This window comes from Neoarius graeffei, chromosome 4 (genome assembly GCF_027579695.1).
Source record: "Neoarius graeffei isolate fNeoGra1 chromosome 4, fNeoGra1.pri, whole genome shotgun sequence".
Lineage (NCBI taxonomy): Eukaryota > Metazoa > Chordata > Actinopteri > Siluriformes > Ariidae > Neoarius > Neoarius graeffei.
Window position 1 is genome coordinate 5781074 of NC_083572.1, and position 19243 is coordinate 5800316.

General features: G+C 40.6%; 2 protein-coding genes across 3 annotated transcripts in view; one reads left to right on the top strand and one right to left on the bottom strand.

Annotated features, from left to right (window-relative positions):
* Nucleotides 1–603: 603 nt before the first annotated feature.
* Nucleotides 604–18713, bottom strand: zgc:112416 (uncharacterized protein LOC550509 homolog). Its single transcript, XM_060918706.1, has 9 exons — nucleotides 18683–18713; nucleotides 11577–11634; nucleotides 7704–7777; nucleotides 3827–4006; nucleotides 3599–3710; nucleotides 1412–1533; nucleotides 1150–1334; nucleotides 758–804; nucleotides 604–660 (listed from the first exon to the last, which is right to left on the bottom strand). The coding sequence occupies exons 4-8, from the start codon at nucleotides 3995–3997 to the stop codon at nucleotides 759–761; spliced, it is 636 nt and encodes a 211-aa protein (XP_060774689.1). The 5' UTR covers nucleotides 3998–4006; nucleotides 7704–7777; nucleotides 11577–11634; nucleotides 18683–18713; the 3' UTR covers nucleotides 604–660; nucleotide 758.
* The window catches only part of pcnt (pericentrin), an 82104-nt gene continuing 81132 nt past the window's right edge, over nucleotides 18272–19243 (top strand). For both annotated transcript variants that reach the window (XM_060918704.1, XM_060918705.1), the window contains exon 1: nucleotides 18272–18477. In XM_060918704.1, the coding sequence (XP_060774687.1) occupies nucleotides 18430–18477 (48 nt within the window). In that variant the 5' untranslated portion in view covers nucleotides 18272–18429. The remainder of the gene's footprint in view (nucleotides 18478–19243) is intronic.

Here is a 19243-nt window from a genome sequence, read left to right on the forward strand (position 1 = left end):
TACGTCATTGGTTAAAGAGAAGAGTTTATTACGTCACAACACCAAAAGTAGAACGTAAAACAACCGAACAAATTTCCGATTTGTTTAAAAAAAAACAATAAGATAAAAGTATTTCTAAAAAACTAAATAAATACACAGAACATCATGAGAAAATAAAATAATACAAATAAATAAACAAATCATGAGTCATCCATTGCATAAATGCTTTGATGTAGTGGAGGATATTTGGTAGAATAAAAAGTAAGCAGTATAACAAAATACAACTTGATAAACAATTTAAAAAAACTATCCCATTTCTTCAACAATTATTTTATATTCTGTTCTTAACTTATTTCCACATTGCTTGTAAAAAAAATACATGTTTGGCTTTAAGCACATAATCTAAAGTTATTTATTGATTGATTTATTATTGATTGATTTTTTTGTTTGTTTGTTTGTTTGCAGATCTGGACAGCCGTTCTGAGAGTTTACGTAACACAAATGCAGTTACACAGTTATACATTTCATTCATCCCGAACACAAATAAGCACCCCATAAACACTGATTGCAAACCTTTTAAAAAGATTTTATTATTGATTGACAAAAATGCACATATTTCAACCAGTAATGTAAAAATGTGTACATTTTCTTCTTCCCTGAACCTGATAGAGGTGAAGGATGCTGCGAGAAATAAATCAGAGGTAATCATTATAGATGTAAATGATCTCTAAATATGATAGTTTATAAATAAATCAAATAAATAACTGCTTTTAGACACCTTAGAATCCAAGAGGAAATCTCGTCTTTAGTCCATCAACAGTGACACTTTAGGTTTCAGGGAAAGTAGAACAAAAAAGTGGATATGAGCAGTAATGCTTCCTTTTGATTAGACAAAATAATTCTGAACAAAATAAATGATCTTTCTAAATGATCAGCATGTTAATAAATAACTTGCTAGCTAATATAAAAAGAAAGAAATGGCATTAATTTATTTGTCATGTGCAAAAGGGGTAGATGGCTATGGAAAAACCTAAAGTTGACATTTTATTGCTTTTCTTTTCGATGGTTAAAAAGAAATTACTTCAGAATCACACTGCATTCCAAGTAAGTTGAAATTCACTTAAAATGGAAGGACAATGGCGATGGAACGCAAAAAAAAAAAACACTTACGTGTTAAGTGGAGGCAGAGTTACCGGGCTGGTTAAGTGCTGAATGGATGGCTGATAAGCTCCTCCCCCTTGTGCAGACATCATAGACGACCAAGCTGAGAAGGAGCCAATAGGAGGGAGCGGCAAAGGCCTGTAGTGATGATGATGGTGGGCGGCACCTCCTTTGCCTTTCATGTAGTAGTTCTCCTGGATGTCATATTCAAGCTGTTAACATGTGATGCAGATTCTGAGTATTAAATAATGAGTCAGAGGTAAAGGGTCACCTGGCCTGCAGGAGGACTCCCGCTCATGCCAGCGATCGACGGAGGAAGTGCTTTGAGCATCATGTTGTGCATGATGATCTGGTGCATCTGAGCATTCTGCATGAGCATCAGCTCCACCATGTCTGAGGATCAACATCACATCAGGAGGCTTAGATATAGACCATGAAATCACAAGATCCCTTCTGGGACAGGGAAGGAAGATTTCTATCAAACTGTGAGCCAAAGAGCAGGTTTACTTAAAAAAATGTAAAACTGACTTTAATATCTAGAAAAATATGTTAACACTGAAATGAGACCAATTTTTAACATTTGACGCATTTACAAATGTAAGACAGTGCAAAGCTTTAATGTCACATCATATGCACTTACACTTTGAGGTGTGCTGTTTGGGGAAAATAATCAGTTTCAGGGTGGTGTGATGAAGCACAGTGACTGATACCACCCCAAACTGATTTTTTTACTATAACAGCAAGTCCTGAAGACTTATAGTCCAACCAGCAGTTAGAAAATTTTACTAATACATATTTTTTTATCAGTTTATACAGTGGTGCTTGGAAGTTTGTGAACCCTTTAGAATTTTCCATATTTCTGCACAAATATGACCTAAAACATCATCAGATTTTCACACAAGTCCTAAAAGCAGATAAAGAGAACCCATTTAAACAAATGAGACAAAAATATTATACTTGGTCATTTATTTATTGAGGAAAATGATCCAATATTACATATCTGTGAGTGGCAAAAGTATGTGAACCATTGCTTTCAGTATCTGGTGTGACCCCCTTGTGCAGCAATAACTGCAACTAAACATTTCCGGTAACTGTTGATCAGTCCTGCACACCGGCTTGGAGGAATTTTAGCCCGTTCCTCCGTACAGAACAGCTTCAACTCTGGGATGTTGGTGGGTTTCCTCACATGAACTGCTCGCTTCAGGTCCTTCCACAACATTTCGATTGGATTAAGGTCAGGACTTTGACTTGGCCATTCCAAAACATTAACTTTATTCTTCTTTAACCATTCTTTGGTAGAACAACTTGTGTGCTTAGGTTCGTTGTCTTGCTGTATGACCCACCTTCTCTTGAGATTCAGTTCATGGACAGATGTCCTGACATTTTCCTTTAGAATTCGCTGGTATAATTCAGAATTCATTGTTCCATTAATGATGGCAAGCCGTCCTGGCCCAGATGCAGCAAAACAGGCCCAAACCATGATACTACCACCACCATGTTTCACAGATGGGATAAGGTTCTTATGCTGAAATGCAGTGTTTTCCTTTCTCCAAACATAACGCTTCTCATCTAAACCAAAAAGTTCTATTTTGGTCTCATCCGTCCACAAAACATTTTTCCAATAGCCTTCTGGATTGTCCATGTGATCTTTAGCAAACTGCAGACGAGCAGCAATGTTCTTTTTGGAGAGCAGTGGCTTTCTCCTTGCAACCCTGCCATGCACACCATTATTGTTCAGCGTTCTCCTGATGGTGGACTCATGAACAGTAACATCAGCCAATGTGAGAGAGGCCTTCAGTTGCTTAGAAGTTACCCTGGGGTCCTTTGTGACCTCGCTGACTATTACACGCCTTGCTCTTGGAGTGATCTTTGTTGGTCAACCACCCCTGGGGAGGGTAACAATAGTCTTGAATTTCCTCCATTTGTACACAATCTGTCTGACTGTGGATTGGTGGAGTCCAAACTCTTTAGAGATGGTTTTGTAACCTTTTCCAGCCTGATGAGCATCAACAACGCTTTTTCTGAGGTCCTCAGAAATCTCCTTTGTTCGTGCCAAGATACACTTCTACAAACATGTGTTGTGAAGATCAGACTTTGATAGATCCCTGTTCTTTAAATAAAACAGGGTGCCCACTCACACCTGATTGTCATCCAATTGATTGAAAACACCTGACTCTAATTTCACCTTCAAATTAACTGCTAATCCTAGAGGTTCACATACTTTTGCCACTCACAGATATGTAATATTGGGTCATTTTCCTCAATAAATAAATGACCAAGTATAATATTTTTGTCTCATTTGTTTAACTGGGTTCTCTTTATCTACTTTTAGGACTTGTGTGAAAATCTGATGATGTTTTAGGTCATATTTATGCAGAAATATAGAAAATTCTAAAGGGTCCACAAACTTTCAAGCACCACTGTAAGGTTGTTGAATCAAACCCTTCAACTGACGTACCCTCTTTAATGCTGCCGGATCTGTGGGGTACAGGTTGGACTGGTGGAATCTGTGCTATAAGTGGCTGCTGCTGTGGGAGCTGCTGAATGATGGTGGCTGGTGGATGTGGAACCTACAGAGAAAGAAAAAAATATGTCTATTTGTGTTCAGAATCAGAAATTCTTGATGCAGATCAATTCAGTCCACTGTTAGTCTTCACGTTTGTACTTTCAGGAGTCATTCTCTCACAGGGTGTTGGATGATTCGAGGAGGCTGTGGTGCTGGAGGCAGAGCTGGAGGAGGAGCAGGAGGCGGAGACTGATAGATATAAACCGGAGGTGTGGGCGAGGCAGGAGATTCATAATAGTGCTGTCTGCAAGTTCCAGCCCATGTCTGTGGCCTTGCTAAGTCATCCAACATGTGCTGTTCCTGTCTCGAACAACAAAACAAATAGGAAATATGCTGACTCTGAAAAAAAGGTCACCATTTGGATTTAAATATATAAACAATTAAGAGCCTTTGACTGGATAATTAATGCAGTGATTAAATTTTTCCTGCTGCCAACAATTCTTTAACTCTCACTGATGCAGTGAGTAGATTCTCATTTCTTAAATAAACATGTCAGAAGACGTGTTGACATGTGGTCATGGAAAAGATGTCACTGTGTTTCAGAAGGTCAAATTATTGGCTTGGATCAAGCAAAGAAAACAACTCAGGAGAGTTGGGCTGAAATGACTGGAATTGGGTTAAAAACTGACCAAGGCATTATTAAAACCTGGAAGGATCGTGGTGAAGCATCAACTTCATGGAAGAAATGTGGTCAGGAAAAAATCTTGACTCTTCACGGAAACGCTTGGTGAAGTCAAATCGTTAAAAAATAAATAAATCGAAAGTAGAATTCACGCCTATGAAAGTGAAAGTAAGAACATTTCCATATGCACAATATGACAAGAACTTACGGGATGGGGCCTATACAGCTGTGTGTCCATAAGAAAACCACTTGTTAGTGGACTAATCATACCCAGGACTAGTCCTGGCTATGACTTTAAACTGCAACCGGTGGTGAGTCTCAGGTCCAGGAGGACTTGAGTATTGGGGAAAGTGGAGTTACCCCTTAATCACTATTGCTCCCAGGTCCACTCTGACCCGGAGTGGTAGCACCTGCCTGGGTTCCAGCTATGGGTTCAATAGTACATCACCAATAAGGTGCTGGCAGCAGGGTGCTTTTCAGTGCAATGTGGCAGATGAACCCAACAGGGTCAGTGGCACACCACCAGATGGCATGATGAAGAACCACTCAAACGGCCAGTGGACGGCATTACTCGGCAAGTCAGTTGTCACTGTGGGGCAACTTCCATACCCGTCAGGAGGTCTGTGGCACTTTTGTGCACCACTTGGTATCAGGTCTGGAGGTCCAGAGAAACAACATGATGGGGGCATGACATCGTTTGTCTTACCTTACTGTGCAAGGCACTTCATTAGGAGAGGAGAATATGTCTGGTGCGCTCTGGTAAGGGCCTCATAGCCCATCTGTGTTTCTGCGCATCCTAATGAAGCACTCATCTTCGCTAGCAATGGACAGCTGACGACGACAACTTGTTAGTGAGACTAATCAGGAGAAAAGGCTTCAGTTTGCTAGGGAGCATCAAGATTGGACTCTGGAGCAATGGAAAAAGGTCATCAGGTTTGATGAGCTCAGACTGACCCTCTTCCTGAGTGATGGGCGTGTCAGGGTAAGAAGGGAAGCTCATGAAGCGATGGACCCATCATGCATAGTGTCCACTGTACAAGCCTCTGGAGGCAGTGTTATGAGCTGGGGTTGATTCAGTTGGTCAGGTCGAGGCTCAGCAACGTTATGGGGCAATAAAATGAAGTCAGCTGACGACCTGAATGTACTGAATGACATTCAGTCATTCATATCATTTCATCATGGATTTTTTCTTCCCTGATGGCACAGAAATAAAATTAGGGCTAAATTTGTGAAAGAGTGGTTCAGGAAGCATGAGGAATCATTTTACACATGAATTAACCACCACAGAGTCCAGACCGGGCGGCACGGTGGTGTAGTGGTTAGCGCTGTCACCTCACAGCAAGAAGGTCCGGGTTCGAGCCCCGTGGCTGGCGAGGGCCTTTCTGTGCGGAGTTTGCATGTTCTCCCCGTGTCCGCGTGGGTTTCCTCTGGGTGCTCCGGTTTCCCCCACAGTCCAAAGACATGCAGGTTAGGTTAACTGGTGATTCTAAATTGACCGTAGGTGTGAATGTGAGTGTGAATGGTTGTCTGTGTCTATGTGTCGGCCCTGTGATGACCTGGCGACTTGTCCAGGGTGTACCCCGCCTTTCGCCCATAGTCAGCTGGGATAGGCTCCAGCTTGCCTGCGACCCTGTAGAAGGATAAAGCGGCTAGAGATAATGAGATGAGATGAGATGAGATGAGAGTCCAGACCTTAACCACATTGAGAATCTTTGGGATGCTGGTGAAGACTTTAGAGAGTGTTTCAACTCTCTAGTCATCGAGACAAGATCTCAGTGAAAAATTAATGCAACTCTGGATGGAAATAAATGTTGTGACGTTGAAACAATGACACAGCGAATATGTTCTGTTATCGAAACTAAAAGAGATCCAATGAAATATTAATGTGTGTGCAACTTTTTTTTTGGCCAGGTTTCTATATGTGAGGAATAAAACATTTGGATAGCATGCTGTCATATTGACAACGTAATAGCATGAGCGCACTGGGATAAAGCTGTGATTTAGAGCTGCGCTATGGGGAAGCTGTGGCCTAAAGGTTAGAGAAGCAGCTTTGGGACTAAAAGGTCTCTGGTTCGATTCCCTGGACTAGCAGGAATGCCTAACGTACCCTTGAGCCATGCACCTAACCCCGACTTGCTCCCTGGGCGCTGTTGTATAGCTGCCCCCTGCTCTGGGTATGTGTGTGTGCTCACGTGTGCATGTATTCACTGCTTCAGATGGGTTAAATGCAAATGAGGAATTTCGCTGTGCTTGAGTGTGCATGTGACAAAAATAAAGGCTTCTTTTTCTCTTGTCAGAGCTGCTGTTATAGAAAATGAATCAACACCTTCTGACCAATCAGAATTCAACAGCGCTGTAGTGTAAAGTTTATTATTCCATCCACATTCACTGGATATGAGCAATTGTGCGTTCTGTCTACTCTACTACTAGGATATCAGTCGTATACCAGCTCATATACCGTGAGTAGAGAAAAACAAAATGGCGGAGCATGTTGGTGAACCAACCGAGGAGGAAATAAAAACTCTACTCGAAAACAAAACCCTAAAAAATACAAAAAAAGCAACAAAATATGGAATGAAAGCATTTGATAGTAAGAATGTATCTTTTTTTATTTTTCAAGAATTATTATTATTATCATCGCATTTTTCACAAATTGCTCCTGTCATTTCACCGGTTTGTTTACATTCTAAGCGGAAATTATTTTGTTGGACATTTTGTATAAAGTTTTTATTTATTGAATTTGCAAAAAATAAAAATACAAATGCTCTGTTTCTCAAAATCCAGTGAATGTGGATAGAATAAAACAGTTATGCCACTGAATCTCGTCATACCGGTACATGGCTTATAGCCAACTCAACTCGGTGCTATGCGCCTCGTCAGCTACCAGCTCATGTACGACTCGATTTTGTGGAATAACTGTTAAATATTAATATACTATAGTGAGTCTGATATCGGCGGCACGGTGGTGTAGTGGTTAGCGCTGTCGCCTCACAGCAAGAAGGTCCGGGTTCGAGCCCCGTGGCCGGCGAGGGCCTTTCTGTGCGGAGTTTGCATGTTCTCCCCGTGTCCGCGTGGGTTTCCTCCGGGTGCTCCGGTTTTCCCCACAGTCCAAAGACATGCAGGTTAGGTTAACTGGTGACTCTAAATTGAGCGTAGGTGTGAATGTGAGTGTGAATGGTTGTCTGTGTCTATGTGTCAGCCCTGTGATGACCTGGCGACTTGTCCAGGGTGTACCCCGCCTTTCGCCCGTAGTCAGCTGGGATAGGCTCCAGCTCGCCTGCGACCCTGTAGAACAGGATAAAGCGGCTACAGATAATGAGATGAGATGAGATGAGATGAGAGAGTCTGATATAAAACATCACATGATGTAATTACCCTTAGTCTCCGGAGTAAGTCTCTCTTACGCCTTAGAGCACTGTGTAATGCTTCATTCTCTCCATCGTAACTTCCTGTGTCAAAAAAAGTGAGTTGAAGCTGTGAAAATTGGACTATTAACCTGTCCATAAAACAGCAAATTCCTTGTTTTGAAATCATTCCCTATGAAAACAGTAAGCTAGGATGCCAACATTGTGAATAAAAATTAATAATATTCACAAAAATGTTTTCTTTGTTTTTTTAACTGTGGGAAAGTAATGTTTTGGGAATGTGATACAGCACATCTGAGGCAGTAAGCTGGTTTCCATTGCAGTTTTGTGCAAAATAGAAGCAAGTTAAAAAGAAATATAGTAAAAAAGAAAAAAAATTTCAAATAGTCTGTGTTTCCACTGAGTAAGTATCGTTCTGTAGTCAAAGCTGAGTTTTCTCCTCTCACGATAGTCATTGCGACGGACAACACAAAACACACCAGCTGCGTCTGAAACCACTCAGTCATTCACTACTCCCTACTCACTCTCGAGGGAATTACTATATACAGTGGTGCTTGAAAATTTGTGAACCCTTTCGAATTTTCTATATTTCTGCATAAATATGACCGAAAATGTCATCAGATTTTCATACAAGTCCTAAAAGTAGATAAAGAGAACCCAGTTAAACAAATGAGACAAAAATATTATACTTGGTCATTTATTTATTGAGGAAAATGATCCAGTATTACATATCTGTGAGTGACAAAAGTATGTGAACCTTTGCTTTCAGTATCTGGTGTGACCCCCTTGTGCAGCAATAACTGCAACTAAACGTTTCCGGTGACTGTTGATCAGTCCTGCACACCGGCTTGGAGGAATTTTAGCCCGTTCCTCCGTACAGAACAGCTTCAACTCTGGGATGTTGGTGGGTTTCCTCACATGAACTGCTCACTTGAGGTCCTTCCACAACATTTCGATTGGATTAAGGTCAGGACTTTGACTTGGCCATTCCAAAACATTAACTTTATTCTTCTTTAACCATTCTTTGGTAGAACGACTTGTGTGCTTAGGTTCGTTGTCTTGCTGCATGACCCACCTTCTCTTGAGATTCAGTTCATGGACAGATGTCCTGACATTTTCCTTTAGAATTCACTGGTATAATTCAGAATTCATTGTTCCATCAATGATGGCAAGCCGTCCTGGCCTAGACACAGCAAAACAGGCCCAAACCATGATACTACCACCACCATGTTTCACAGATGGGATAAGGTTCTTATGCTGGAATGCAGTGTTTTCCTTTCTCCAAACATAACGCTTCTCATTTAAACCAAAAAGTTCTATTTTGGTCTCATCCATCCACAAAGCTTTTTTCCAATAGCCTTCTGGCTTGTCCACGTGATTTTTAGCAAACTGCAGACGAGCAGCAATGTTCTTTTTGGAGAGCAGTGGCTTTCTCCTTGCAACCCTGCCATGCACACCATTGTTGTTCAGTGTTCTCCTGATGGTGGATTCATGAACATTAACATTAGCCAATGTGAGAGAGGCCTTCAGTTGCTTAGAAGTTACCCTGGGGTCCTTTATGACCTCGCCGACTATTACACGCCTTGCTCTTGGAGTGATCTGTGTTGGTCGACCACTCCTGGGGAGGGTAACAATGCTCTTGAATTTCCTCCATTTGTACACAATCTGTCTGACTGTGGATTGGTGGAGTCCAAACTCTTTAGAGATGGTTTTGTAACCTTTTCCAGCCTGATGAGCATCAACAACGCTTTTTCTGAGGTCCTCAGAAATCTCCTTTGTTCATGCCATGATACACTTCCACAAACATGTGTTGTGAAGATCAGACTTTGATAGATCCCTGTTCTTTAAATAAAACAGGGTGCCCACTCACACCTGATTGTCATCCCATTGATTGAAAACACCTGACTCTAATTTCACCTTCAAATTAACTGCTAATCCTAGGGGTTCACATACTTTTGCCAATCACAGATATGTAATATTCGATCATTTTCCTCAATAAATAAATGACCAAGTATAATATTTTTGTTTCATTTGTTTAACTGGGTTCTCTTTATCTACTTTTAGGACTTGTGTGAAAATCTGATGATGTTTTAGGTCATATTTATGCAGAAATATAGAAAATTCGAAAGGGTTCACAAACTTTCAAGTACCACTTTAGAGGGCTATACAGTGAGCTCATTGGTAAAATGAAAAAACACTTTCGGACACTACTCTGCCGCGCCGTTATTATGTCATTACTGTCGCACAATTAAAAGGTGCCAGATCAGTCGGCTTTCAAAATAATAAATACATGCGTGTATTTTTGTGATAAATCCATAATATACTGAGCGTATTTCTGACATTAATCAATACAAACTACTTTGTGTTTGCTGCATCTTTCAGTTCTTTTAAATCAAGGCTGAATACTTTCTTTCTTCTTCGCCGCTGCCTTTTATTAAATCAAATTTGAGGCTTTTGGTTCATTCCTCGCTCTGCACTATAACTTTTATTCTTTTATTTTATCTGTCTTATTCTATTTTAGCTTATTTTCTATCCTCTTACTATCTTTAATTGTACTTGAATGTCCATTTATAATGTGTTTCTTCCTCCATCCATTCACCCCAACACACTACAATATTATTGCCATTTTCGCTCCATAACTTATAAATTTGCCTGGTGCCCATTGTCATAAGGAACAACAAACTACTGCTCTACGAAATCCAAAATACTTAACGGTACTTATGAAACAGCTTTTACAGCTTTTCTTTCAGTATGACCACAATGCATGATGGGATATACTGCTTGGTTTGTTGGTTGTACACTACTTTTCACAGTGCATTGTGGGAGACTATGAGTCCACTATACAGGGTGTAATAATAATAATCTCATCTCATTATCTCTAGCCGCTTTATCCTTCTACAGTGTCGCAGGCAAGCTGGAGCCTATCCCAGCTGACTACGGGCAAAAGGCGGGGTACACCCTGGACAAGTTGCCAGGTCATCACAGGGCTGACACATAGACACAGACAACCATTCACACTCACATTCACACCTACGCTCAATTTAGAGTCACCAGTTAACCTAACCTGCATGTCTTTGGACTGTGGGGGAAACCGGAGCACCCGGAGGAAACCCACGCGGACACGGGGAGAACATGCAAACTCCGCCGGCCTAACTAACCCTCGCCGGCCCCGGGGCTCGAACCCAGGACCTTCTTGCTGTGAGGTGACAGCGCTAACCACTACACCACCGTGCCGCCCCATAATAATAATGACAATAATAATAATAAGTTAAATTTATATAGCGCCTTTCTCAAAACCCAAGGTCGCTTTACAATTAAAGGGGAAAAAAAGTCCACCAGATAAAGGTCAGGATGTCATTCCAATGGCGTAGCAGCCACAGTCCCACCAAAAGGCGCACAAAAACAACAACACTATACTGTACATTCTCACTATACGTTCACAACAAAATGGCAAATTCACTATATAGTCCACTATATATGAGTAGTGAGTGATTTTGGACACAGGGACCATGTTTTTGAATGACGCTTTATGTTATGTCATGTGACCTAAATGCAAAAAATGTTATCGGATCATCTGAGAAACAAACTCATACAAGCGTATTCACTTTTTTGTGATATTTGAGTTTGTTTGTTTTTTAATTCATGTTTCAATTGCTCGGTTATTTTAGCCAGCAATGTCAAATTGCGCATTCCGCAAGGAAATGGAAACCTACCTACTAGCTCAAAATGTACAGTATGTTTACATAATAAAAATAAAAATAATAATAATAATAATAATAATAATAATAATAATAATAAATGATGATAAACAGGTATTTAACTGAAACATTTCACGTTGCAGCATTATAATTCTGTTTTTCCCAAATTTTTGAGGTAATATTACTTGCTGAAAGTGCAGAGTTTGCTCTTCCATCGTGACCCGCTCTCTCATTCTCCAGCCTCTAATGCAGGACAAAGAAAATAAAATGATTAGCATGTTTTAACTCCATTTTGTTTCATGTATTTCTTTCAACTTTGAGAGTACGGTGGTGTAGTGGTTAGTACGGTCGCCTCACAGCAAGAAGGTTCCGGGTTCGAACCCAGTGGCCGGCGAGGGCCTTTCTGTGTGGAGTTTGCATGTTGTCTGCGTGGGTTTCCTCCGGGTGTTCCGGTTTCCCCCACAGTCCAAAGACATGCAGTTAGGTTGACGTGGGGCGGCCTTGGGCTGAGGTGCCCTTGAGCAAGGTACCGAACCCCTGGGTGCTCTGGTGTGGCTGCCCACTGCTCTGAGTGTGTGTGCGTGTGTTTACTGCTTTAGATGGGTTAAATGCAGAGGATGAATTTCACTGTGCTTCAAGTGTGCATGTGACAAATAAAGGTTTCTTCTTCAAATTCAAAATAATGTACAAAAGTAAGAAATATGATAGAAAAATAAAATATTATGACAAAATATATTTTAAAAATATATATGTAAAACTCTTTGGGAAGCCATGGCTAAATGGTTAGAGGAAACAGCTTTAGGACCAAAAGGTCACTGGTTTGATTCCCTGGACCAGCAGGATTGGCTCAAATGCCCTTGAGCAAGGCACCAAACCACCGACTGCTCTGGCAAGAGTGGTGACGTACCTTGTGTCTGATTAGCCAAAGAAAAACCAATGATGCGATTATCAGTTCGGGCAAGAACTTGGCCATAATAATAATAATAATAAAAAAATATTCACAGCTATACATGACTAGGTTTATAATGGCTTAGGATGAATGGGGCCCCATTTGTGTCCTGCTGATATTATGTTTATCGAGCTCTATGTGAACTAAAGTTAAAAAGACAATTTAAACATAGATAAAATGTCTTTCACTATAACCATACCCAATAATATACACGTTTTATCTAAAACACTTAAAACAACATTGTTTGCCTGAACCAACTGCACTTTACCTTCAAATATCCATCCATCCATTTTCCGTAACCACTTATCCTGTGCAGGGTCGCGGGCAAGCTGGAGCCCATCCCAGCTGACTATGGGTGAGAGGCGAGGTACACCCTGGATAAGTCACCAGATCATCGCACGGCTGACACATAGACACAGACAACCATTCACACTCACATTCACACCTACGGTCAATTTAGAGTCACCAGTTAACCTAACCTGCATGTCTTTGGACTGTGGGGGAAACCGGAGCACCCGGAGGAAACCCACGCGGACACGGGGAGAACATGCAAGCTCCACACCGAAAGGACCCTGTTGGCCACTGGGCTCGAACCCAGAACCTTCTTGCTGTGAGGTAACAGTGCTAACCACTACACCACCATGCCACCCTACCTTCAAATATGGTTATTAAAATCTTCAAAAAAAATCTTATCCTTGCCTTAACATCTCATGTCACCACTTTGCTTGCCGACCTGCACTGGCTACCTATTGCAGCTCACATCAAATTTAAGACATTGGTTGCATACCAATGGTTGCATACGCTCCGCTACTACTGGTTACCTGGCCCTTCATTCTCTCCGCTCCTGCCCAGCCCACTCAAGACTGCATGCTGTCTGTCCTGGTCCCCCGTTGGTGGAATGACCTTCCCATTGAGGTCAGAACTTCCGACTCCCTGACCACCTTCAAGATTCACCTCTTCAGGCTGCACCTCTCCCCTTCTTCCCTGCCCACTGTGTAACTGCATTTCGGTCTTGACCAACCCCAGGCTGTGTTCTGTCTAGCCCGGGGTTAGCCGTTTTGAGTTCTCTATTTAGTTGCACTTTATATAGTTGGTTTGTTTCCTTGGCTGTTTGAGTATTGATACTTCAACAGAATATTTCACTCGGTATTGCTGCCACTTGTTCAGTTGGCACTAGAACTTTCTTGCCTAGAAGTTCAGCACTTCGTGTACCTGACTTTTACACTCGTTGTATGTCGCTCTGGATAAGAGTGTCTGCTAAATGCCGTATAATGTAATGTAATTTTGTAAGTTATGAAAAACGTACACTTCATTCACTCAACCTTGTTACCTGAACACATTCACCCCTAAAAAAATACTTGGACTATTCTGCAAGTCACATTTTCAACAGGAAGAACCCATCCATCCATCCATCCATCCATCCATTATCTGTAGCTGCTTATCCTGTCCTACAGGGTCGCAGGCAAGCTGGAGCCTATCCCAGCTGACTGTGCGAACAGGAAGAACCTTTTTGTTAATTTCCTGAAGATCATGAGAAGAAGAAAATGATGTTCCCTCATTCTTTCTTTATTTTCATGCGTAACATTGACTGACATGACAAGGTCACTTTAAAAGTACAACCTCTTACACAAATTATTGAAAGCATGAAGGTAAATTCTTCATGTGAAAATATAAGTGTTAAGTAACTGATTCGAATGGATGCTACCGTAATTAACCACATTTTGTGTTTTTGCTCATTTCTGTGCTACAAATCTCAAACCTGTTACCCATTTAATTTAACTCAGTAAAATCCTGCCAATTTCAATAAATGAACCATTTTTTCTTCAAAGAATAGAGAATAACATTTCAGTTACAGAGGTTAATGACACCCCAATTGTTGAATCATGTTTATACGTAATAATAAATTATTCTAAAATTCTTCCTACACCAAAAGATACCAGATACCATAATTTGTTTTAAAAAAAACCCCGCAATATTGATGAGCATAGTATTTATCGCCATTGTTAATAAGTGAATAATGAACAGCATTCGGAGATAGAAGCCAAACTATTAGTAAATTACATTACAGTACAGGTCATGTAGCTCATCCTTTTTTTGACAGGATGTTAAAACAAAAATTATACAGTGTCTATAGATTAATCTCATACCTTTTCTAACAGTTTTAGTTTCAGACGAGTCATTTGGTCAACGATCGGATCAGCCATTGCTGTGAAATTGCTCTTAAATAGCCCTATGTGCTTTTTCGTCTAACTTGCATGCTTCTGAATAAATCTAATGTTGGAGAAAAAGGTTTGAGTATAACGGAGTCATGTTTCTCCAAACGTCCCTGTTTGCTGTGGACGTTTCTCTTGGTTGCCAGGAACATTGCATGTGTTCCTCAGCCCAACCCTGCTGTTACCATGTTACGCGTCTGGCTTCATTGATTTGAGATTTTAAACAGAAGCTGATTCTTGTTATTGTTTGTTCGAGCTGCTCTGCATGTATAGATTCATATTTCAAGAACTTTAAATGCAAAATATTATTTTGTAGATAAATTCCCAAACCAAATTTAGAATTGGGTATCAACTCGCAGAAATTAATTTGCAGTCAAAACAAGTAGGTGGATTTGGGTCTGTCTCAGAAACTGGGTACTGTGGGGGTCCCCCACTAAATATACTCAGTCAATAAACTATACGGTTTTGAATGGTGATGTTGGTTTTAATTTGAAATAAAATGATGAAAGAAATAATACAGATAAAACTAAATCTTTGATGTGAATACTCTGTTCAGAATTTGGCAAAAAAATCTGCAAATTTGTGGAAAAATGGCGGCTTGATCTGGGACATGATAAATGGTCGACTACATCGCGTTCCCTTAAAAAGGTTGTAGTCCACTGAAAAGTCTACAGTTATCACTAATTGTATTTTAAGTTGTAACTTTATACACCTAAGGATGGGTGCGCTCACGGGGGCATCGTGGATCAGGTGGATAAGGCGCCATACCATAAATCCGGGGACCCGGGTTTGATTCCGACCCGAGGTCATTTCCCGATCCCTCCTCGTCTCTCTCCTGCTCATTTCCTGTCTCTACACTGTCCTATCCAATAAAGGTGGAAAAAGCCCAAAAAAAATCTTTAAAAAAAAAAAGGATTGGTGCGCTCACAGAATAATCATAACCGTAATAAAACATCATGCAAAATATTTGATCACCGTCGTAACTCCGTTTTCCGCAAACCCAAAACCAATACGATCGTGTGTTTTGATCTAAATGGAAAGCCTCAGGGTCAAGGTCACGACCTCACCAAAAGTAGTAACTTTTAAATAAAAATTTAGTTATAAATCTGCGATTTTGTTTTTTTAAACGAAAGCTGAAGGTTAGGTATAGAATATGTTTCTTACAGAATATGTTCCGATGGTAGCGGGTCTTGTATGAATTTCTGAGCTATAAAATGAGTCGTGGTCTATTTTTTACCGTAGCGTGTTATTTGTGTGCGGGGAAGGACACACGTTAACAATTTGCATGTGTAGAATGGAATTTTCCACTCCAGCAGTTAGAAGCTGATCGTGCTTCCATTTGTGGTCTCTCTGTTACGCGGGTGATCTGTTCGGACGTTATCACTGAAAAGGCGAGTTTTGACAGTTTTATTTTGTTTTAGTCTTGCAGCATAAGGCAATAGAATGTTTTTCTTTTTCATCTTACTTTCATATATTTTGCGATCATGGTCAATTTAGATCGAACTTTTGATAGAATCTACGGCCAGTCATTTTGCCCCGCCCCTGCCTCGCACTCCGCCCGGTGCAGTAGTGACGTCCCGTTGCTCGTGTGCCGCAGCAGAGACCCGCACGACCTTCAGCCGGTACAGTCGCTGTTCTTTTACCACCGCCGTTATTCTCATCTTTCCGGTGCGTTCTTGATTTTTCCATTGTGTCCTATTTCGCCATGTCAAATCCCCAAAATGTATCATATTATTCATATTTAAGTGAATAAATCAATTCAGTCATCATAACTTGGCATTTTTAACCCAAGCAATCAAAAAGAGGAAATTTCTTCAATATTTTCACTCATCTGTGAAGGAGGGGCTTTACTTCTTTATGATGGAGTTATTTTATCTCATCTCATTATCTCTAGCCGCTTTATCCTTCTACAGGGTCATAGGCAAGCTGGAGCCCATCCCAGCTGACCACGGGCGAAAGGCGGGGCACACCCCGGACAAGTCGCCAGGTCATCACAGGGCTGACACATAGACACAGACAACCATTCACACTCACATTCACACCTACGCTCAATTTAGAGTCACCAGTTAACCTAACCTGCATGTCTTTGGACTGTGGGGGAAACCGGAGCACCCGGAGGAAACCCACGCGGACACGGGGAGAACATGCAAACTCCACACAGAAAGGCCCTCGCCGGCCCCGGGGCTCGAACCCAGGACCTTCTTGCTGTGAGGCGACAGCGCTAACCACTACACCACCGTGCCGCCCCGGAGTTATTTTATATGTAAATCAATTTTACAAAAGCATTTGAATTGTAATCAAAAATATTTTCCACAGTGGAGGCCAGATAAAGCAAGATGCTATCTTTATTCTTATTAAACATGACAAAAGAAACATTGAGTGTTAGGTAAATGCAAAAAAAAAATAAAATTAGAAAATGTATTTTTTGACCATAATGTCCCAAATGAGAGACCAGTTTCTGAGACGGACCCATTTATGAACTCATTTCCATCTTTGGGGCGGCACGGTGGTGTAGTGGTTAGCGCCGTTGCCTCACAGCAAGAAGGTCCGGGTTTGAGCCCCGTGGCCAGCGAGGGCCTTTCTGTGTGGAGTTTGAATGTTCTCCCCATGTCTGTGTCCCCGACAGTCCAAAGACATGCAGGTTAGCTTAACTGGTGACTCTAAATTGACCGTAGGTGTGAATGTGAGTGTGAATGGTTGTCTGTGTCTATGTGTCAGCCCTGTGATGACCTGGCGACTTGTCCAGGGTGTACCCCGCCTTTCACCCGTAGTCAGCTGGGATAGGCTCCAGCTTGCCTGCGACCCTGTAGAACAAGATAAAGCGGCTAGAGATAATGAGATGAGAATTGCTTATCGCTGCTTTAATGCGTTTTGCAGATTTCCACAACCTTAAACGCAACTATAAACATACTAAACTGTGTCATTCTTTCATATCAAATTGCTGTGGAGTAAAAGGAATAAAACTCTCTGCTGTTATTGGAAAATAATCAACTTCGGGAAAGTAACATTAACTCCGATCGATCACACCATACCCACGCTGAATATTTTCCTGGAACAGTATTCACCCCAAATTGTTAATCATTCCATAATATTACGAAAACTAAAATATTGCATGAATATATATATATATATATATATATATATATATATATAATTTTTTAAATAACTTTTAATATGACAAAAAAAAGCATTTTATTCCGATTTTCCCAGACTTGCGAATAAATTATTCACTGACACAAAAGTGATAGTTTACACAATATGTTGATTTTCTAGATGAATATATGAAAAGTTAATTATATTTTTGAATACAAAAGAAAAAAAAATCCTGATTAATGTTTAAGTTTGAAAAGAGACCGTTAAAGCTCGCGCGCTGATACCCGCGCTTGTCAGGCTTGTGGGCGTGTCTTTTGTTGAGAACCAATAGAAGAAGAGAGTAGTTTTTATTTTTATTTTTTAAAGTGGGCGAATATGCTTTGTTTAATCGTATAATGACTAATAAAGTTATAAACACTTGTCTAAAATAATAAGTATTAATTATATTTACTCGTCTTTATCTATCGCTTCGTTGCCACCATCTTTGTGGATAAACCAAACAGAGGACGCGTTTGAACAGCACAGGTGCGCGTGCCTTATGGAAGGATCTGATTGGCTGTCATTTTCGCAGCTCTGCGTTTCATGGGTCGCTTGAGATCCAGAACCTCGTAAGGGCGGGGCTTAAAGGGCTTCGCGGCCATGTTGAAATTTGCACTGACAGTTATTCCGTTGTGATTTATCTTAACTTGTAAAGCAGAACTACGCTAACTGTTTTCCCCACACACTGTTAAACGCGGTTGTGTAAAGTGTTCCGGTTTCTATGAAAGCTTTACTTTTGAGAAGATGGACCAAGATGAACGGCGAAGAAAACTAGAAGCTGGAAGAGCGAAGGTTTGTAGTCTAAAAGTCTGGCTAAGCTAGCTTAGCCGTAGTTGCTAGCTGTTTATGTTTGTGAAGTGATTTTATTAATCTGCAAATTCCAACTTTAGGAAGCAAATGAAGTAAATTAATAGTCCAGGTGTGTAAATTGATTAAGATGAGTTCAATATGACCGAGCCACTGAGTGAAATATGCTAACTTTGCGAATGAAAATTACCTGAGAACTTCATGCTCGCTGGGAAGGTTGATTACAAAGACGTAACTGAATCGAGTGGATTAAAGGTGCAATAAGTGACTTTTTTTATTTGGTCTCTTCTTTGTCCAGATAACCTGAAAGGTATGTAAAATATGCATTTAAAAAGCAATGGGTTAAGTCGTGGCCTTAAAGTTTCTAAAGTGGCTGAGAGAACCGGTTCGGGAAACAGAAGTCCGGTCCGGAAAATATTTATTTGTTTTGGATGCACCGCTTCACAGTTGTTGGGGGTGTGTGTGTGTGTGTGCTGGTTTTATTTATTTATTTATTTATTTGGGTTTTGGCAATAGTTAACGTTACAATACTGTATAAAAGTCTTAGACACCTTTTTTAATTATTATTATTATTCCCTCATGCAAACTTTTTTTTTTTTTGTTAGTTAGTATCTCACTGGGCTGCGACAGCCTGCGACTACAACCCCAATTCCAAAAAAGTTGGGGCAAAGTGTTTAAACTGAGAAAATGTATCATTTAAAGAGAAAAATTATGCGTTTTTTTTTTTAAATTCCCACTGTGAGACATCCCC